This window comes from Cynocephalus volans, chromosome X (genome assembly GCF_027409185.1).
Source record: "Cynocephalus volans isolate mCynVol1 chromosome X, mCynVol1.pri, whole genome shotgun sequence".
In the NCBI taxonomy this organism is placed as follows: Eukaryota; Metazoa; Chordata; class Mammalia; order Dermoptera; family Cynocephalidae; genus Cynocephalus; species Cynocephalus volans.
The window spans coordinates 92,211,116-92,234,095 of record NC_084478.1 but is presented as its reverse complement, the minus strand read 5'-3'; the positions used below and the strand labels follow the sequence as shown (position 1 = coordinate 92,234,095).

The 22,980-nt window shown below is 33.5% G+C and overlaps 1 protein-coding gene across 3 annotated transcripts; it reads right to left on the bottom strand.

The window, feature by feature from the left end:
• Positions 1-640: 640 nt before the first annotated feature.
• Positions 641-19,964, bottom strand: ZNF711 (zinc finger protein 711). Of its 3 annotated transcripts, XM_063083817.1 has the most exons (8): positions 19,886-19,964; positions 12,458-13,006; positions 8,089-8,244; positions 7,266-7,403; positions 4,947-5,084; positions 4,035-4,082; positions 2,304-2,447; positions 641-1,818 (listed from the first exon to the last, which is right to left on the bottom strand). In XM_063083817.1, exons 1-8 carry the CDS (start codon positions 19,962-19,964, stop codon positions 641-643), a joined length of 2,430 nt encoding a protein of 809 aa, XP_062939887.1. The 3 variants fall into 3 exon arrangements, with proteins under 3 accessions (XP_062939887.1, XP_062939888.1, XP_062939889.1); XM_063083818.1 differs by lacking the exon at positions 4,947-5,084; XM_063083819.1 differs by lacking the exons at positions 4,035-4,082; positions 4,947-5,084.
• Positions 19,965-22,980: the final 3,016 nt, after the last annotated feature.

Sequence of the window (22,980 nt, the reverse complement as noted above, 5' to 3'; positions counted from 1 at the left end):
TTTCAGCACAGAATGCTATATTTTAAACATCCTATCCTGTGATAAAATATTAGCAGCTCTGAAATTCTTTTTTTTAAATACTACTGAATTAATCTAACCTGTTTTCCAGTAAAATTTCCTTTAATGAATACACAAAACTTTTGCCATTTCTGGAATTCAATGTCCAGGTACAATATAAAAGGCTCAATGACTAAGTGACTGATGGATGACTGTACTTTATTTCCCCACCCCATTTGTAAAATTGCATAAAAGTGAGGCTTGCTTGTTATAGCAAAGCATTGCTAAACTCTTCAACTATGTATTCTCTTTTCAGAAACATTTGTCTCTAACATGATCAGCCAAATAAAGTATTTGTCTTTGCTTTTCCCCTCTGTAGTTTAATTACGCATATAATACTATTAAATAGACACTTAAGAAGTTTTTCTTCAACCATTGCATGGTGCTTCTTAAATTCTTTAAGTAATTTTCAAAGGGCTACGAGATCCCCTGTCAATTCAAATATTTTAAGATCTTTAATACAAAGAATGTAAAGTTATGGTTTAATATCAAGCTTTGAAACCAGATGAAACAGTTAGTGAGATTTTTCTCCCAAGTAGCATATCATATTTTCTAAATAGCTTCTTTTGCTATATTGATCTTATTACATAAGAGCCTCCTTGTGGTGCCTCATAATATGCTGATTTTTTTCTGATGGTCTTCGGAATCCCTTCTTGCAGAATTCACATCTGTGTGGATAGTCTTTTGTATGTATTGATATCACATGTCGTTTAAAGCCAGATGCATCTGTAGTGCTGTATTCACAATACTCACATTGGTAAATCTTCCTTCCAGTATGGGTCTTCATATGCTTTTTGAGCTCATTTTGTTGTCTGAACCCTCTCTTGCACCTTTTACACTTCAATGACTGATCCTTAGTATGAACTGAAAGGATATGACCACTAAGAATAAATGGATCTGATGTTTTAAAGTCACAGTGCCTACACTGATGAATCTTCCTACCCTTATGGATATCACTATGCTTTTTGAGCTCAGAAGGACGATGGAAACCTTTATCACAGACCTCACATTTGTGAGGAAAATCCTTAGTATGAACTGATATGATGTGCCTCTTAAGGTCACTTGAGTTGGTGCTCTTATGGTCACAATGAGGACACTGGTGTGTCTTATGTCCTTGAAACAAATCCAGATGGCGTTGAAGCTCTCTCTCATCACCAAATGCTTGGGGACAATGCTCACATTTATATGGCAAATTGTTACCATGCTTAGATTTAATGTGAGTTTTCAAATTTGACTGATCTGCACACCTGAAGACACAGTACTGACACTGATATGGCTTCTCACCAGTATGGGTTCTCATATGTTTCTTGAGTTCAGAAGGATGTCGAAAACCCTTCCCGCACTCAACACAAACATGAGGAAAATTCTTGCTGTGAACAGCCAGTAAATGTCTGTTCAACAGTCCTTGTTCTGCAGTTTCATAGTCACAGTATTTACACTTGTGCATCTTCGGCTCCTTGTCTCTTAAAATAAGTTTATTTGAACTCAGTGGGCTAGCCTCTCTGTATCTTCGTGTGTATTCTGTAAATTCATGGGTTTTGTCAACTTTGTTTATAAGCTTATGGCTTTCTAAGTGGTTATGGAAACTCACTTTCTTGTTAGTTGTAAAGTCACAATCTGTACACTGATATTTTTTTCTCATCAAATGATCAGGATGATTCTTCATGTGTCTTTTTAAGAATCCCCTGGATTTAAACTTTTTTGTGCAAATATGGCAAGGGTATACTGTCAGGGGCTGTCCGTCAGGACCTATTATAACAGCTAGATGAAAAAAAAAGGAAGTTGTGACATTTGGTCAGACTTTTTAAAGGATATTACAGCAAAGGTGCCAAAATTAGTTGACATTCACTATGTGAAAACTATACTAGATGAATAAAATCCTGCAAGATAAAAATGCACATTAAAAAAAATTTATGGTAAAGTAGCTCACTAAATAGTAATGAGTGACACTCTACTAAAGACTACTCATGTACCAAAATGCTATATCATGTATACTTTGAAAAAGAGACACCCTTTATTGTTAAAACAACCTGAAAATTCTCTTCTAAAATATCTTTTGAATAAAGAGCAAACAAGCATAGTTTTACTTAGTTTCAGTCACACACTATAAAAAAAGTTATCGATATCATACACAAACAGGTACATGGAGAGTAGGTCTACCCTGCAAACAACTGATTTTTTTCTTTGGTTATAAAAAAAAGGACTTCCACATCTCAAATTATTATAATATTCATAGATTAATTTACCTGTTTGCCACTGCCTGGTTTCTCCCCTTCTCCTCTTCTTGGCTTTTTGTTTAAGTACTTTATTCGCATTAATGCTATCACAAATTTGAAGGTACTGTGCTGCTGTACTACTTCTGTTTTCTAATGTTGAATCCAAAGTATTTCCTGGGAAAAAAATCAATACACCATTAACCTACATCTATTTATACTTTTTTGGTTTTTTTAGATGAATTACTACAGATGACATGGCACCAAGTTGCCATTTTGGTAAAATTTCACAAAGTATACCCATCTTATTCTCTTCTTTTCTCTTCTCTTCTCTCTCTGCTCTCTCTCTCTCTTTCTCACACACACACACACACACACACACACACACACACACACACACACAGAGATGGCACCAAGTTGCCATTTTGGTAAAATTTCACAAAGTATACCCATCTTACTCTCTTCTTTTCTCTTCTCTTCTCTCTCTGCTCTCTCTCTCTCTTTCACACACACACACACACACACACACACACACACACAGACGTGCACATGTAAACACTTTGTATAAGATATCAGGTGAAATTAGTTTTAAAATCTCAATTTGATCATCCTAAAGAAATAAACTGAAAAGATGAATGTAATGTAAGAAACTGAATTGTAAGACCCTAAACAAAATCTTGGCATCAGATTAATTTCTCAATAATGAAGGCTGATGAGAAATTAAAGGGATTTAGCAAGAAATACAGCTATATCAGTGAACCAATATAGTCATGGCAACTATGTGTAATGCATACAAAACAACAGATCCCTCATATATATGCTCGAGAATAGTGTACTTGATGTGAAGAATATGAGGACACTTGAAAAAGTTCATGGAAAGATTCATATAATCTTTTAATTCTATTTTTCCAAAAACTTTTTGAAGTACCCTCATGTTAAGTATTAAGTATTAAGATTGATTTTAGGGTTAAACATAGATGTGGTAGGCAGGCAATTTACTGCAATTTAGTGGGATTAGTGCATACAGAATAAAGTACTTAATAAAATGCCGGTTCTCACAAATCTGTTGTGGTGTTATGCAATTTAGTTTAAAAATGTAGACCTACAATGCTGTCGGGTTAGCTTATACCCTGTGATATATGCCTCTCATCAATTTCAATTTCACTGAAATCTACTTTTAAGTTTAGAGAGCCAAAATACTTCCCAAGGGTAGAAACAATCAGATACTTTATCATGAGAAAAAGTCTCCTTGCTTAAGAAAAAAAAAAATCAACCATGGAATAAACTATAAAGTGTATTAAAATTTTTAAAAAAATAAGCTGGCACATGGGTTTTACATAACAGTTACATATAAATCCAGTGCTTGCCATGGAAATTAAGAAAACAGCTCCACCACAAGAAAGACATTAATAAGTGGTTTATATAGTGAATAATTTTTACTTTCCTGTCCAAATAATTTCTATTTTATAATTTCTTTTCCATGGAAACGTTTTATGACCCATGTGGTAAACTGCCTGACACTTCATATCTTGAGGAAAATCTAAAATGAACTCCATTCACAGATTAACACACATTATGTCCACACATAAATGAATCAATTCCCCAAAGAAGCAAATGCCAATGTAATTAACTAGATTAGGTATGACCAGGAAAGTAAGAGTCCAAAAAATGTGTCTGTAGACACAAACTATTCTTCACTTACCAAGCCATATCCAAAGCCAGATATTTAACTTATATCTTATATACAGTACAGTGCTCTCTCACCTGATGCGTGACAATCTTCATACCTTCGGGAAACTCTTCTTTCATCTCCTAAAGAAAAAAAAAGACTAAGTAAAAACTGATATGCTGATTATGATTACTAGTGGATCACAACTTATTCTACAAAATCTTACTTTGCCCACCATTCCTCGGATTTAAAAGAATTTTTGTTGAATTCTTCTGCTCCCATAGATTAGATCATTTTAGACACTGAAAATAAGGGCTGCTGTCAGCATCCTTGGAATTGCTAACATCTAGAACAGTTTTACTTTTAAATGAAAACTAGGTAGATATTTCTGCAGAGTACCCCCAACATTGAAGATGCTCAATAAATGACTGCTGAATGAATGAATCTTTGGAAGAACCAAGTTTAGAAAAATTAATACATTTGAACAACATAATTTTTCAAAATAAAGAGTATATTTGGACCTTCTTGTTTATTACATAAGAATGAGATAAAATAGACAAAAAGGGAAAAAAATAACTTGATAAATGTACGTTCTATTACAATACTTCCTAAAAGAGCACACCTGGGTTTCTGTTTCTTTTCAAAACCTCAAAATCTTATTATTTGTAGTGCTAATAAATAAAATGAGTTTTTCCAGAAGGGGAAGGATCGATTTTCAAAAAAATTTCTATTTTAGAAAAATAAAATTGTAATGGCGCTCACTTACACAGGTAGGATTTAAAATAGATCCTACTGAAAAACACAATGCATTAAGCAAGGTTCATCTTAAATAATACAAGATATGTGGTAGAAAAATCATGTAAAGTAACTAGAGATGAATTAGTCCACAGCAAAACATTTTACATTAGCCAACTCATGGTGGCATTAGCACAGCATATTTAATGGCCAAAAGGCTGATTAGATACATGTTATGTACTTTATCAGGTGAAAAAATGCCAGTGTCCTACCATATGCCGCAGCCCAGACAACAGGGACAACTGTTTTATTAACATCAGAGTCCTCAAGCTGAATCTCAGGGAGAGAAGTTCCTTCCTCTTCCCCTACAATGACTTCCATGTAAACTTCATCTGCTATTTCAGCGCAACCTAAATTTTAGAAATAATTCCTGTTTATAACCCCAAATATTTAATAAATGGGTAAAAATTCCAAACAATTAAAATTTTCCAACTTTCAGGATATCAATTTGGTTAATTAAAAAATTCATAAATTTAATTTAAATTTGTATTAGGCACTTTTGGAGGATAGTGCCACTAGGAGACAATCATTTACCAAAATTCTTAATCTTCTCTTAGAATCAAGTTCCATGAAAATGGCTTTTTAATTATATGAAACATGTGTGCTCAAAATTTATGGAATACAACCCTTTTTATAAATTTGTAATGCCTGGTTGTATTCCATAAATTTGCCTGATGGTTCTTTGAAACTCAGAAAGTATTTCCCTTAGAAACAGTACTAGAAAGTAGTCTATGCTATCCCACATAACATACTATATAACTATACACGTAATGAAAAATAGTCAAAAATACTAATAAGTGTAAAAATTTGAAAAATATTATTAAAATTATATGCAAGGATACTTCAAAAAGTTCATGGAAAGATTCACATTATCTTTTAATTCTATTTTCCCATGAACTTTTTGAAGTACCCTCATATAGTCTGTGTGTGTGTGTGTGTGTGTGTGTGTGTGTGTGTGTGTCTGTGTGTGTATAAAAAATGCTGGTGCTCAAGAGTATGTGGACACCCTTCAAGAGACTGGATATTAAGTCTCTATTGAGGAGAAAAAGCATTAAGTGAGGCTCACTTAAAAAAAATAATACTGCAGTAAAAATATTTAAACCTAGAAAGGCACTTAATATACTTTATGTGAAATAATCTCCTTACATTTAACCTGTTAAATAGAAAATTGGTTTGAATTTATACTTCTCCTTTGATTCACATACTGGGATTTTGTACTCACTCTAGGAGAAATGTGGAAAAAATGTGGGGAAAAAGTGTCCCTCTTCTCCCAAGTTTCTCCTCTCTCCGTTAACCAGAAAGTGACACTGGTCAAAGTTCCCCACATCCCCACAGAATTCTGTTATCACCTAACCTAAGCTTCAGTCTCCCACCTCCTACTGCGTCCCTTTTTCCTAACCAATGAATGAAAAATAAAAAGAGAACTTAGAGACCAAATAGAAATTATTTTGTTGGAATTTTTTCCTCTCCATCCAAATCTTCTCCACTCATTTGTTTTGATATTTTCAGCTGTGATTTAGTACTCATGTTTGGGGGTGGAATTTAGCTCCCCATGGCTTCTAGGGAAGGAAACTTGAGGAGTAGGTAGGCATCAGAGTGCCGCATAGGTGAAGTCCAGTATTGTCAAGGTAATACAGTGAAATAGAGGCTCTTGCCCTCCTAGGGCAAAACAAAGTAGTATTTTTCTCAGCATGGTAAAAACATGGAAGTAGTCTTAGTGAAGAATTTCATTCCTATACTGAGGTGAGGAGAAACTAAGCAGAGAGTAATATTTCTTCATAAGGAAACATATGGCATGGTAGGAAAGAAAACCTGAAGATTTTTTTTTTTCACCCTGTGGTACTCAGCCCAAGAAACCTTAAGTATCAACTACATGGATATCATCAACAGCATAATAAATCAAGATCCTGGCAGCTTGGCTTGGAAGAATACTTACACAACTAATCCCCTCAGTGACCAAGAAGAACAACCAGTTAGCTCTTCCACTGCTAAATCCAGAGAGGCCAACAATGCTTACTGCCATACAGAAAGAACACTGGCAGTAGAGTTAGACAGATATGAATTCAAATCCGGCCTTCTCTACTAAATACTGGAATGATCTTTGGCAAATTACTTCCCCTGAACTTTTTTCCCCTTCCATAAAACAGGGATAATGCCACCTACCTCAGAGATGAGTATGAAAAGTAAATGAGATTATATATGTGCAACATATCTACCAACACACATAAATACTCAATAATTCTCTAAATATTTGTGAGCTCCACTGAAGGCAGGAAATGTACGTTGCTCATCTCTGTATTTCTAATACAGTATCTAAGATACAGTATTTCATATTTGTTGACTTGAACAGTACACATACACATGAATGGTTAAAAGGACCCTTCCCTTTCAAATTTACAGTGAAGGGTCAGGCTTATCTTATTGAACTTTGTTCCTATATAGTGCCTGTATCTCTGAGATTGCTTTTTTATTTTTTTTAAAGAATGCATGATGGCTACTCATTAGTCACTACAGTGTCCCTTTTTTCTTACTGATATCATCTTCTTCTTGAGAAGAATCTTTAACTGCCATGTAAACCATCTTCTCCCGCTGCATTCGGCTCTGGTCAAGTACTCCAGCTACGGAATGTCCACTGGTATATTCACTCTCTGTGACAATTTCCGTTCCACCTGAAAAATTAAAACACATCAAAATAGAGATGTATCATGGAATTACTCTCCAAATTAATAAGGAGGATAAATAAGAAGTATATTCCTTTAGAAAAATACTTTTTAAAAAATTCTGAAATAAATTTCAAAGTGCCAAGAACATTTTCATATAAAAATTACACCTTAAATTTTCACTTACCAATGAGAAGTAACAATTGGTAACACATCACACTTATATGCCAAGCACTATCTAAATCTTTTATATATATTTACCCATTTAATCCTCACAACAGCCCTATTAGGTATTTACTATCATTATGGCCATTTTACAGATGAGGAAACAGAGGCAGAAGGAGGTTAAAGTAGCTCAGCTAACTGGCAGAACTAGGATTAAAACTGAAGCAGCCTGCCTCTGGAATCCATGCTCTTAAACACTCATTATAATCTCTTACTCTAAAAGAAATCCTCTCCACTCATTTGTTTTATTTTTAGCCATAATATTCTACGCATGTTTTAAAGAATCTAAGAATGACATATTCTACATTCTTACTTTATATTCATATACAATTTTTAAAATATACCACCCCCAGAGAAACCTATATAAAAATGTGTGCTTTGAGGACAAATTTAGAAAGCTCTAGAAAAGATAAAAATTAAATTCTAATTCTTAACTATTATAGCAATTAATTAAAATTAGTCTTTATACCTATTTCAACATCATCTTCAGCCTCTGCTTTAAATATATACACTTTTATTACTTCTGAACCAAACCCATCTTCTTTAACATCTTCTTGTGAACCATCACTGCCGATTTTTAATGGTGTATTCCCCATATGCTCTAATTTCTCTCCAACATCATCCACTGTAAAACATAAAAAGAAAACTATTTCAGTCAAAAAGTACCATTGACATTTAGTGGGTGTTAAGCATAACTGCAACGTGAAATAATGTATTAACCACCTACCCTTGATGACCTATTATGCAGCCATTCAAAGTGTTATATTTCATGACAAAACAGTATGCCACATCAGAAATACCACATGATCACAATTACATAAAAAAACTATTCAGAGATTTCGACTTACATGTATATGAAATACTTAACAACCATATAGCTTTCATTAAAATGGCTTGGGAAAAGATTAGTTTCCCATCACTTTCAACATTTTAAATTAAATCCTAACACCAAAATTAGTAACAAAAAATTAAGAACATAAAATACATATGACTCATAAAATAAGCTCACATAAACAACAGTGCCAAATTATATAGCAGTTCTTTCTAAAACCAATTAACATATGAGATCTAGGATTAAAAATTAGTAAACACAGAGAATACCTAAGTGATTTTATTAAAAGTGCCTTCTATAAATCATTATAAAATAAAATTTTAGTAAATACTCTAATTTTTGTTGAGTAAATGAACAATAACTTCAAACCAGAAATTATACCTTCTAGATTTGGCAATGTGTGCTTCACTTTAAAATCATTTATAAAGGAAATACCTAATTGGGTTCTTCTATCTTTTTTTCCCTATTAAAAATCTGATATGTCAGTGCATATGAAAAAAAATCATACAGAAAGGTAAAGCAACAATATTTGACACTATTACTTACATTTTAAGTATCCTTACAAAATTTGATTCTCTGCTATGCAGTCTTTAAGGATAACATTTAGTTTCACATGAATATTATGCATACATTATGCAATGGATAGATTATATTAATAAACTTTGTCCTACCATAAATAATATTCAAATTTATTACCATAACATTATATGCCTACCATTTTTATTTCAATTTTGTTCCTATAAAAAACTGAAATGCAATCTAAATTGAAAATCTGCTCCTCCCTATTATACATATCACAGTACCCTATATGAAACATAAATTTCCAAAGCCCCTGAGTACATTTAACAATCTTAGAACTATTAAAAACAGAATAAACTGGCAACAAAAAACTATTAACTCAGTACTCTTAAAAAAATTTCAGGAAGATATGAATGAGTCCAAGTCCAGAATTTCCCTACTTCAGTTTCAAATTTGATACATACAACCTCAGAATTATTCTTTTGGCCTTTCAAAATAGTATGAAACAACACATTTTAGAAATTCTTTTTACACTGCAAAGCTACTTTAGCACTGTGATTAAATATAAATGAGTTCGTACTATTTAAGAGTTTGAATAGTGTCTATGAAAGCAAGCACCCAAATGGTCAAAATAAACAGACTAAATATTTTCATTCCATCATAGCCCCAAATTCTACTACTATATTTTTTGGAATTTTTTTTTGACAATCAGACAAATTAAAATGAGAGAAAACAAGATGAAGTATCTGATATTGGCTTAATAGTTTCTCTTAAAATATATTGAATAAAATAATGAGATCATAGAAAATTAAAAGAGGCAAGCTGAGTTTTCAGAAAAAAAGTACTGTCTCATTCTTGGAAAAACAAACACAGGATATACAAAAACCTAAAAACATGCTCGTAATATGAATTTCTTAGGTTGGAATAACTCATGGTAAATTAATGAAATAATAAAAACTCTCTCATTTGATAAATATTGCTATACTAGTTTCCTCTAGGATAAGCTGAATTAAAGCTATAATTCACAAAACTAAAGCTCATGAAATGAAAAACACATATTTTTCAACTATTGGTATTCTCTTATTCCATTTTCTGTTGCTATTCTCTCTGATTCCATTTCTACCTTTTCTTAAGGTCTATACTTTACATTTAATGCATTCATTATTTTCTACTTACATTTCTCAGAAAGAACAATTTTGAAATGTACTAACTGAATTTGTTTTGCATTTTAAGTTCAGAGAAGATGATAAATTTATTAAAGTTGGTTTGCAGTTTTAAGAGGTAAACCATCAACTTGACCAAGATCTAGTCTATATCCTTTGCTGCAAAAGGTGTAACGTTAACGAAGAGTTAATAGGCAATAGGCAATCAACTGACTTTAGAATTAAATCCTCAAAGACTCTTCTCAATGCAGATAATACTTAAAATACCTAAAATTCAAGCTTAACTTTCTCCTTGTTGCAAGACATGCAATATTCAAACCCCACAGTGCTGCTTCTCAACCCAGCTATAAGCAGGTAATATAAAATCCACCACAGAATTCTACTGGCACTAAATATAAAAGGTAAGATGCATTGTTTGCCAACATTGCAAAGTTTGGTAACATTCAGTATTCTTTTATAGTCTACTGGCACAATTTGATAAAAATTTCATTTTAGCAAAACATGGAATGTAACATTCCTTTTTAAAGCTAAGTAGGCTTTTTGCTTTACCCCGCTTATGTTACATCTACCAAAATTATATGATAGGTATTATATCATAACTATATAGTATACTGATGTACCACAGGGATGTGATCAGGCAATGTGCAAAGGATCCATATTTCATGATGTAGGAAAAAAATTAATCACATATAAATTTCAAAGGTATGCCACTCTCAGGTATATATCCAAGAGAACTGAAAAAATATGCCTACACAAAACCTTACATACAAATGTTCATATAAGCATTATCCATAATACCCAAAAAGTGGAAACAACCCAAATGCCCATCAATGCATGAATGGGTAAACAAAATGTGGTACAGCCATATAATGAAATAGTACTCAGTAATAGAAAAGAAATGAAGTACTGATACATTCTAAGATGTGGATGACCTTTGAAACATTATGCTAAGTGAAAGAAGCCAGACACAAAAGGCCACATATTGTATGATTCCATTTATATGAAATGTCCAGGATAGGTAAACTTACAGAGACAGAAATTGGATTAGTGATTATCTGGGAGTGGATGGACTGGCAGGTAACTGCTAAAAGGTACATATACGGTTTCTTTCTGAGGTGATTAAAAGTTCTAAAGTTGACTGTGGTGATGGCTGTACAACTATGTGAATATATTTATTTATTTATTTTTTGGTGGCTGGCCAGTAAGGGGATCTGAACCTTTGACCCTGGTGTTATAACATTGCACTCTAACTAACTGAGCTAACAGGCCAGCCTTGTGAATATATTTAAAACCACTGATTTGCACACTTTAAATAGATGAATGAATTGTATGGTGTGAGTTATGTCTCAATAAAGCTGTTACACTTTGAAAAATTACAAAGATATTAACTTTTCTCTTTTTCCCCTGAAATTGGTGAGGTTTAAATGAGACCTCCCATCATGACCCTATCAAGATATTTTGCTTTATACAAAAATATGTTCCTGAAAAAAAGTCAATTTTTATAAGTAAAATGTGATTTAAATATGTTATATTGGCTCAGTATAAAGAAAATTCCCTGCCCCAGTGAAGCGTTGCATAAAGGAAATAATCACCTATAAATATATTATGGGTGTTAAGTATTTTTAAAGAAGAGCACATCTGGCACAACTTGAGACAGATAACGGTTACCCTATATTATTTCCAAATTACTTAGCACAAGTGGGAGAGTCTAACCATCTGCTAAGATAAAGAATTTTTGAGGTTTGGCCTGAATGTGGACTAAACTCAGATGCAAAGCAGTCTAAAATAAACATGTTAAATAGTTTTGCACAGAATATATGCATACATATTTAGACAAACAGAATATAAACACAGGAAGAACTGTAGAAAATGATCTGAGTTTATGATTCACTTTTCAAGTAGTTAATTTAAAAATTAATATATTATTTAACATATTACACTTAAATTCCTAAGCACAACTGAATTGACATCTCCAGTGCCTGCCATATTAAAAAGCAGTGACTACACAAAAGAATTTTCCCATTTTGAAACATATATATATTTACCATTAACATTTTGTATTAGTTAATGTTTTCAAATCTATATTTGTATTCTAAGATATTAATAAGTTGTATTATTTTACTTAATTTTGGGTATCTATTTTCACTGAGTAAATTAAAAACATGAGTAAACTCAAAAAAGCATCTCGACAACACAGATCTGAAAAAAAAATTCAAAAAGATCCCACTCTCAACTTTTATTGAATATATTCGCCATCCCAGAAAACCTTTCCAGATTATATAAATCTATCTCTTGAGTAATTAAGGACTTTATGTTTCACTTACAAGATATCATTAAGTAGTCTTCAGAAGTGCTCTTGACATCATCATCATCATCATCATCATCTTCGGTTTTTATAGTAACTGTAGAACCAGGAACACCACCAGCTGCTTGAATCACAGTTTCTGTGTCTGAATTAGTTACAAGAACCTCCTCTGATACCATTGTGGGAGAGTCAACTCCTGAAACACAGTCTTGGACCACATGTTCTAAGTGTCCATCAGGACCAGTAACAAGGTCAGCCACAAAAACCTGCTCAGGTACCCTAACGGTTTCTGTAATTAGTTCGGAAGTCAAGATGTGATTACCATCGTCTTCCTCTAAATCGTCTTCAATGGCAACATCAGCTTCAAGTACGGCTTCAGGAACAATCACACCTTCTGTTACTACATCAGTCTCTGTGATGATATCAGGCCCATGGACAACTTCAGCTGCAAGGCCATGATCAAGAGTTATCCCATCATCTGTGACAACATCAGAAACTAATACAGCTTCAGGAACTGAAACAACAATATGGTCTCCATCGATATGTGCAGTACCAGCCATTCCAGCCACTATAATACAAACAATTATCCAAAAAAAGGTAAAGTTATTTTATTAATTAAAAGTACTGCATTTGATATATCAAATGCTATAATATATTTCTTACATATTAAGTAGTCCTGGCCAAATATGTCATTTTTTAAAATCACTGACAATTTAAGGGCAATAAAAACGATCACCAACCAGGAATTAGGGTAGAGGTGGGTGAAAACAATGTTAGTAAAATCTAAATTAAGACCTTATAAATAACGTGCTTTATTTTCAAGTAGAACATAAAAGCCATAATGAGATGTAACTACATTCCAATAAAAACAGCTAAAATAAAGAAAAAAATAAAGTGATAACACCACAGGCTGGTGAGGATGTGGAGAAACTGGATCTCTCACACATTGTTGGCAGAAATGTAAAATAGTTCCAGCAGCTACCCTGAAAAATAGTTTGACAGTTTCTTACATACCACCCAACAACTGTACTCTAAGGCATTTTCCCCAGAAATATTAAAACATATATTTACCTAAAAAACTGTACATGAATACTCATAACAGCTCATAGTAGCTATTACTTATAGTAGCAAAAACTTGGAAACAACCCAAATGTCCTTCAGCAGGTAAATGGTTGGTTAAACTAACTCTGGCACACCCTTACTGTGAAATACCACCCAGCAATAAATAGGAACAAACTATTAATACATTCAACAACCTGAATGAATCTCCAGTAAATTATGTTAAATAAAAAAGCCCATCACCAAAGGTTATGATACTATATAATGTATAAATGTAACCATTTATATAATATTCTCATAATTTTAAAACTATAGAAATGAAGAACAGATTAGTGGTTGCCAAGGGTGAGGGTGTGTGTGAATACACAGGGATAGCATATATATATATGGTAATGGAACAGTTCTGTATCTTCTTTATGGTTCTTTTACACAAATCTATATGTGGGATAAAACTGCATAGAACTATATACACTTACACATACACACACGAATGCACGTAAAAAACGGTAAAAACTGAATGAGGTCTGCAGTCCACTTAACAGTAATGCACTAATGTTAATTTCCTGGCTTTAATATTGTACTAAATTTATATAAGATGCCATCATTGAAGGAAGATGAGTAAAGGGTACACAGGACCCTATGTACCACTTTTTCCTACTTCCTATGAGTCTATAATTATTTCAAAAAATTTAAAATAAAAAGGACAAACATAAAAGGATACTAATGTTAAATTATATGAGTTAATAAAATATTATATTATAAAATAGATATTGTAAACATGAAAGACCCTGAACTTGTTTAACTTAGAAGAATTACTATATACAAAAGTGGAAGGCATCTTTCAACACCTGATTTGGCAGGGAAGAAACCCTACTCATCTTAGACTAAGATCTGGTTTGATAATAGTAAATCTGCAGGAAAAAAGCTTTAATGTTTTTCTTGGGCAGCATTGTAAATACCAGCTCCCACCTACCTTGTAAATATTGTATGAGTATAAAATCTCTTTATGAGGAATTCTGTTAAGTTCTGTCTCCTTGAGGTGGTATAGTAACCAAGTTAAGAGAGTTTGTGAATCTGGTTATAATAAATTATCTACATGAAATAATCCAGTAAAAGCCTTTTCCACATAATGATCACTTTCTATAAAGTAGTAACTGAAAGAGTCCCATTCGTTATACAATTTTCACTATTTTTAACCAAATCATTATGGCAGTTAGTTAATAAGACAGGAAAGAGACCAGTGGACACCATCAATACCCTAACCCATCAAAGAATAAGGTGAGAAGAGAAAGCTGAGCTTTCAACAGAGCTCTTAGGATTATCTTCCTCTTAAACCTCCAGAGTCCTTCTCGCCATTCTCACACTCTCACCAAAACCACCAAACGACACCAAAATGACACAGCCACAATTCTGGGAAACTGGTAGTCAAAGGGAGTATGTATAAAATAAGTACTTTCTGTTCATTTGTTATTCCACTGGCCATTTCAAAGATGGGGAGGGAGTAGGGATTCAAATTTAGCATTCAGCAAGCCTGGAAATGTGGTTTTTCACAAGAAAAAAATAAATATTAAGCCTCTAAAATTCACAGTACTGAATTCTACATATATAAACAATAATACTGCTACTTCATAAAAATCTTTTCACAAATAAAAGGTTTAAAATATGGGAAATTCCATTTATTTTAGAGAATTGCTGGAGGTTAGTTTGGTTCCTGAGAGTAGACCACAGGGAAGGACAGAAGGATGGAAAAATAGAATGATGCAAGTTCTGGCCCAGGTTCAGATTAACCTGCTTGGGTGTATTCTAAGAAGATGGAATAAGTGTTTTTAAGTTCAACGTACCCTCTAGTAGGAGTTTACACGTCAAAGTAAACCAGATCTACACCAAAATAAATCCAAATATGCTTGTTTACCCTGAACCAAATGATCTCAAGGATCCTAGACGAAGAATTGATGAGTACCCCACAGGGTACTGGCAGGTTTCTCAGACTAAGATCCAAGACGTCTCCAATTAGATTTTGCTCTTTCCTTTTATCAGTTCATCTGTTAGATTACATTGCATTTCTAAACAAAGTCATTTATTTAACTATACACTAGCCATATTCACTGTGCTGACTATGCACCAAGAAACCTAATATTTATATACATATTATCTCATTTAATCCTCTGAATAACTGCACAAGGTGCGTGTTATTATGCTCATTTTAAATATGGAGAATTATGGTTTAGAGAGGTTAAAGCTTGCCCAAGGTCCAAGCTGGGAACTGAACTCATTGACTCCAGACTGACTTTTTTTTTTAAACCTGCCTAGGAAGAGAATAGAGTTTATTTACCCTAGAGACTGTTTTTTAAAGAGATTTATAGCATTAAAGATTATAGCATTAACCAAGTGAGGCACTTCTAGAGGAATATATTCAAAAATGACTGTATTTTCGGTCCATGGTTGGTTGAATCTGAGGGTGCAGAACCCTTGAATACAGAGGGCCAACTGGGGAGCTTAAGCATCCATAGATTTTGGTATTCATAGGAGGTCCTGGAACCAATGCCCCATGATACTGAGGAGTACAGTTTGACAGAAAGAGGAAAAAGACCTATCACATAGTCACTCACTTAAGTTTTAAAGAATTTATTAAGCAGCATTAAATGGCATCAAGAATTTATTTTACTAACTTAGGAAATTATAAATGATAAGAAATAAATCATTTAAAATATGGGAAATCAATTAGATAATCAGATATCAGTAATAACCAAGTCCTGATTTAAAGTATTCTCCATTTTACTAAAGTCATTGCATTTAAATGTGAATACCTGAAACGTCACCAGAATGATAGCATAAAATTTGTTATTTGTTAGGTCTGTCTTAGACCGCTATCTAAGGCTGTTTTGCTATTTAATTTCCAAAGCAACACAGACTTTTTGTGGCATTAAAATCTTTTAAAAATCTTTTTAACTATTAGGTTCAACGGCACAGACTCCAAGGACCACCAGCAAAGTTATTACATAAAGCACAAGGTTGTAAATATTTAAGTTTCAAATATCCTACAAAAGAAATTGGTCTAATAAATTCTGAATTAATGTTTCAGATTATCTATATAGGAGTAATCCCATACTCCCAACCATGAACTTTACAAAATTCAGAGATCTTGTGCCACAGAGTATACTTATTTGGCTAGCTCTATCTGTGTATGCTAAACTCTGTTTCACAAATATCATCAATTTATGGGGTTGCAAATACCTAAATTTTGATGCTAGCAGAAACTTAAAGGGAATGCATCTAACTTCTAATGAAATTTTAGAATTTAGAAAGCTTAACAGGTGGTTTATAAACTAAATATAGGCGGGCTGCTTTCAGAAGATATCTAAGTTACCAGGGCTAAAATTTTCAAAAGTGCTCCCAATGAAGGTCTCTTTAGGGTTAGACGTGTTTGACGCCTTTGCATTTCAAAAAATATCACACACAAAAATGAAAACACTTATGTATGAAGTTGTGCTTGGAACTGCATATCAAAAAATATATTGAGAGAGTTCCTTCCTTCTAAGAGTTCGGAATCTACCTACCAAAGACAAATGGGAACCTAACATATTTTAAGTCAGCATCACCCCTAAACCCAAATATGTGAGCATTCCCCATATTAGTTATTCTTGATTTAACTGGAAATTCAGAAATGTAATCTTACTAAAATGTAAAAACAATTTAGTTGCTATCAATTTATATGCCTCAATTTAAAAGAGCATAAAAAATGGAATTAAAAAGAATACATCCTTTAAAAAAACAATAACCAAAAATATTATTAGGCAGTTGAAACATGAACAGGTGTATAACAAAAAACAGTGGCTTTAAACTTTTTCTAATATAAATAAGATTTATTTACTGTATTAAATTCATTTTAGAAAGAGCTTTAAATGATACTATGAAAATACCAACTAAAAACTGAAAGTAGTTCTCAAACTTTTCTATTTTATTATTTCTAAAAAGACTGGGGATAGTGAATGAAAATTTTGCTTTGTAGCCTACAACATATTTATGTGACTATAATTGTGTGCAGACAAATATGTGTGTATGTGTATTCTCCCCAATTCCAATGAAAGGGAATCCAAGAAGATGTGTGTTTATCCTGTGGTTTTAGGAATGCTTTGGCACAATGCCATGTGCCTCCAAGGGCACTCATACTCCAGTCCAAGACACAAAGATTTAGGCCTAATACAAAATTGTTCTAATGCAGTAAAAATATTTCAGCAACCCCAATGTCTATCAACTGATGAATGAATAAACAAAATTTGGTTAACCCATACAACAGAATATCATTTGGCAATAAAAAGGAATGAAGTACTGACACATGTTGCAACATGGATGACACTTGAAAACATGCTAAGTGAAAGAAGCCAGACACAATATTGTATGATTCCATTTATATGAAATGTTCAGAATAGGTAAATCCATATTCAAAAAGAGCTGTTGCCTAGGGCTGGTGATGGGGGAGAGGATGGAGAATGACTTATAATGAGTATGAGGGAGTTTTTTTTGTTTGTTTTAGGATGATGAAATGTTCGAAAATTAGGTAATGGTGATAGTTGTACAGTTCTGTGAATATACTAAAAATAACTAAATTGCATACTTTAAAATGGGTGAATGGTATGGTATGTGAATTATATATATCAATAAAAAATAAAGAAAAAGCATGTATATAAAAATATGTCAATATGCATGTTCCACTTCTCTAGCAACTAAAAGGAAATAAAGTATTTAATTTAATAAAGGATTAATTAAACCTCAAGACATTAAGGAAGAACAATGGAAAGGAAGATAAGAGGAATGCCAAGTAAATATTCACCTGCACCAATCAGATATTTTGTTTTCATCCTTTGAAAGGAATCACACTTTGCTTGCTAATAGGCAATGTCTTCAAGAGTGAAGGGGGTTCTGGCACTTTACCAAATGCTACAGAAGAGGTAATATTTTATATTAAATGGAGAAAATAATATATTACTTCCATTTTTTAAATATCTTACTCTAAAAGGTAAAAAATAAAGTTGAAATCTCAACCAAAACTTGTTTACCATACTGAAATTCAAGTGTCCCTGTAGTCTAAAAACTATCAACTCTCAAAGAATTCATAAGGACACCTGTAATCTCTAACTCTGTAGCCCTGTTGTCCTTCCTCTAGAATTTATTCCTATACTTTTTTCTTTACCCCAAATCATTTCTAAATTATCCATAATCAACACAACTTATCTTTTAGAAGAATAAATCCACGATTCCTTTCTATTTCATCAATTAATACAGAGTCACCTCAATCCTTACCACATTCAGTGTTGATCTACCCAACTTTATTCATCAAATGACAAAGAATCCTAGAACTGGAGAGAACCTTAAATGTTATCTAGTCCAACCCCCTCATTATAAAAGTGAATACAGTAATTTACCCAAGTTTGCATAGGTGGTTAGTAGCACTGCCAAGACTAGAATCAAGTTGATTCTCATTACTGTGGACTTAACAGGGGGCCAGATATATTCAACCATATTGTTTGCGAACAGAAGCAGCATTTTCTTAGTTGAGCAAAGCATCACTAGTTCTAGTCCACCATCACTAATATCAGCTTCAACAACTCCATATTACTTCATGTTTTTGTTTACTTTTTATCCCAATGTACCATTTGTTTTCTCTGCTCTCACTTCAATCTTATCTTCAATTCTTATGATCCCATCCCTGCCTCTTATTACTTCAGATACCTCCATCTCTTCTATAACTCAGACCAACCCTGCCCTTACTCAGTTTCTTTGCTGACTGTCCATGGAGTCTTAGCATCTTCATCAAAATGAGTACTGTTAAGAGGTTACTGAAAAACACAGCCACGAAAGTAGAGAGTCTTGTCTTTCTTTAAAAAAAAGAAAATTATATGCTATTAGTAACTTTCTGAGGAAATAGCATCAGAATATAATCAGCTAGTACATGATTTTGCTTCTATCACTATATCACATCTAACTTCTCTGAATTGATGGAAACACTTCCTTGTTTAGCTTTACTAACAATGTAATTTAAAATGTATTTTAGGAAGGCAAAATATTCCTACGTGTGAGAACTGATAAATACTATCATAATGCGATATAATTATAGTTACTTACGCAAGTTGAGTTTTTCATTTCCAGTAACATATCACCACTATATTCCAAGTTTCCTTACCTCAATCTTCCCATAAGTTGTAAAAATGACTTTAAATAGACAACTGACACATAGCTTGTTTTTAAGAGCATAAGTTCTATAAATGTGTTTTCCTAGTAAAAGAACAATTTCTCATTGCAATTCTACCCTTTCTCAATTTATTTTTGATTTTTAGTATGTTTTTACTTTTTAAAAAGAAAAAGAAATACAACAAAGAAAATGCTTTACCAAAATCCTGCATAATCATGGTATGGGCCATTCTAGAGTCTGTTGTGTGCAATCCAAGACTTCCACCACCTGAATCCATACTTAGCAAAGTTCATTCACAAATATCTGTAAAAGAAATGGTTTTAGAAATAGTTTAAATACATTTAGCCCAAAGTTAGCAGTTGTGAGAAAAAAATGCAATTGAAAATATGCTTCTCAACCAGGTGTGCAAAGCTCATCACAAAAGAAAACAAACAAAAACCTCGATTAGATGCGCTACGTGACAACCATAAATAAAAGAAGGACCAGGTGGAAGTGAACCAAAGATAATGGAGAATAAGGCACAGTAAGGATGATGAGCCATAGGGAAGTGATAGAAGCAAGCAAAAGAACAAAACTGCAGAGCTGAGGTTCCAGTTAAAATATAGATTATAAAAGAAAAAGAAGAACGAGATGACAACAGAAAATAGTTGGGATATTTATACATTACTAGAGGACTCAGATGTCTAGCATTAGTGAATTTCATCCAGTGGCTCTCATCCATTTCTTCCAGACCCAGATCAGCCCTGCAGCGGTGCTCTGCAGATAAACTTGTATTCACCTCTGGTTCCCAGGATTCTACTTATAATGTAAAATGTTCTATCCCAGTTTCCCCGAAGTTCTTTGAACCAGTAAGGACTTCTGGCCTCACTCTACTACATTCTCTTGTCACACAGTTTTGAGGACTCATGAAACATGACTGTTTCCTAAATATGGTAAAGATAAGATCAATCACATACAAACATTTAGCAAATTGTTTCCTTCAGCATACCATTTACTTGTAATTGTAACAACTGATTTGTCTTTTCATTAGTGATTTATAAAATCATGATAGTCTCATGGTGATTTTGAAAGCAAGGGCTCAACCTATTTTACTTCAAATGACTTATCCTGCATTTAAGATCATCAGATAGTATGGAACATAAATTCAGATGCTGTCATTCAATATATTTCTTACAATTATGTATGTGTATTTCCCCTTCAAACATAAGATTCTAAGTAAATCAACCAAAAGACTTGTCAATTTTATAAGGTATCTCATTTTAACTTAGGAATGTTTAATAAATTGGGGTATATCACACAAAAGATGAGGTTGTATGCTTAATGAAAGTTTTAGAAAGTTGCCATGTAAAATAACTTAATGTATTCTTAAGCACAAGGGGATAGCTAAGCGTTTTTTTTTTTCCCTTGCCTTAAAGTTCTATCGGTATACAGGAGGCAAGAAAGTGTCACAGAACAACCCCTATCACCATGTGAATTGTATTCATAAATATGCTACAGCAGTAAGTGTATCAAAAAAATTGGACAAAACTACTTTACATGTGAGCAAAATTACACAGTTTTAGACATTCTTAGCTGTATTTTATCTTTTCCAAATACCACATTTTCTTCCTTGCTGTTATGCAAAATGAGGTCCAGAGGACAAGACTTCACAATAAATTACCTGTGTGTTCACACAGATAAATTAAAATGCCATAAGGACTTATTTTTAACATTTAAAATAGTGTACAATTTGAACTTTAGAGTAATTGCTTTCTTTATCACTTAACTAATAGAACAATTACAAACATCTTTAAAATGTTTTAAGAACTTAATTTTAATTGTTAAAAGACAAAACATTAAATAAGTTGTTAATCACCTTTTTAAGAATGTCTCGAAGAAATTGTAGATTTTCTTAAATATAAAGTAAAATCTGCAGCAATTTCTTTTAATTTTTTCTTCCGAACTATGTTATTTTCCTTGGGAAAACGTTCTTTACCTATCGTAAAAGCACATTCAAAATTAGATATTGTAAACATTTTAAGCCAAATCTCTTACACAACTTAAGAATGTTTTTCTTCACACTTGAACTTGCAGGGTGAGGTTTGGAAGGGTTCACATGCTCAAATCTGTATTAGTCTAAAAACATGCAAAGGGATTCCAACAGAAACAACTACCTACTACGATATAAACAACGTTATTACACTTAGAATTCGACCACTGGATTAAACCAAAATCTTCTCTAAAGCACATTTTAAAAATCATTTGCAACACCTTATTTTGGAAATTGAAAAAGGACCAAAGGCAAGCTTTATCCTTGCCAAATCCATAAAGAAAAATCTGCACTAATATTCAGTGAAGTGTAAAAATTACAACACATAGTGCAACTATTATGGGAAGTATCCCATTGTATAAATACTAAATAAATAAACTGGAGCACCTTTTTCTTATATAGGAAATTTCACTAAAATCAATAATAAAAGAGGAATTAGAACAGGAATATGTTAAGTATTGAATAACCAACAGATAGCGAGGCTTCTCAGTCTTCTCAAGAGTGTACCTCACATCCTTATTGAATGGAGGTAACCCACCAAGTACGCTTCAAGTAAACATCTTTCCATCAGCGTACGGGGAGCAGAAATCACAAAAAGCAAATTTTACTCTCATCTGTCTCCTCTAAACGTAGGTCATTCAGGACCCAGCTTCCCAATGATGTCAATAGGGTCAAGGATAGAAAAGAAATGGCAAGGCGGCAGAGCAAGAGAATGTGAAAGTAGTATTTGCAGAGATAGGAAACAAAGGAGCCCTGGCAAGTAGCAGTATTGCAGCTTTGGACGCAGCCTTCTTCCCGCATTAAGTCTCTCTTTCCCAAGACCATGCCAAGTTTCAATCATTTAGAGCACAACGCACACACGTGCCCTCTCAGATATTTACCCATCCGACTGGATCTTAAACGGAAGAAGAGAACCTTCACAGTGGAAAGGAAGAGACTGACTAGAAAAGAATACCCTTTCCCCTCCTCCCTCCTCTCACTTGGTGCAGCGGTCGCCACCGCTGCTACCCACGCCGTGCTGCCAAGCCCCTCAGCCTCCTCCCGCTCCCTCTGCCCCTCTACATGGGAGACGGCTGGGAATCAAAATGGTGGTGTTTTAGTGGAGGCGACAGTGGCTGCACACGGCCCCCCCACCCAAGGCTCTGACGACTCCCGATCCCCTAAAATGCCACTTCTTCGCAAACGCCGCCATCCCTCGCGCATTCCAAAGACTACCATTAGCGGCTGGCTGGGGGTGGGGAGCAGGGGGCGGGGACGAGGCGGC

What these genes read in the sequence shown, in the direction of transcription:
- ZNF711 (XM_063083817.1), bottom strand. Translation starts at nt 19,964, where the DNA reads ATGGATTCAGGTGGTGGAAGTCTTGGATTGCACACAACAGACTCTAGA. An exon ending in CATGATTATGCAGGATTTTG is followed by an intron (nt 13,007 to 19,885) that starts GTAAAGCATTTT and finishes TTTGTATTATAG; the next exon opens with TGGCTGGAATGGCTGGTACT. An exon ending in AGACTACTTAATGATATCTT is followed by an intron (nt 8,245 to 12,457) that starts GTAAGTGAAACA and finishes TATGTTTTACAG; the next exon opens with TGGATGATGTTGGAGAGAAA.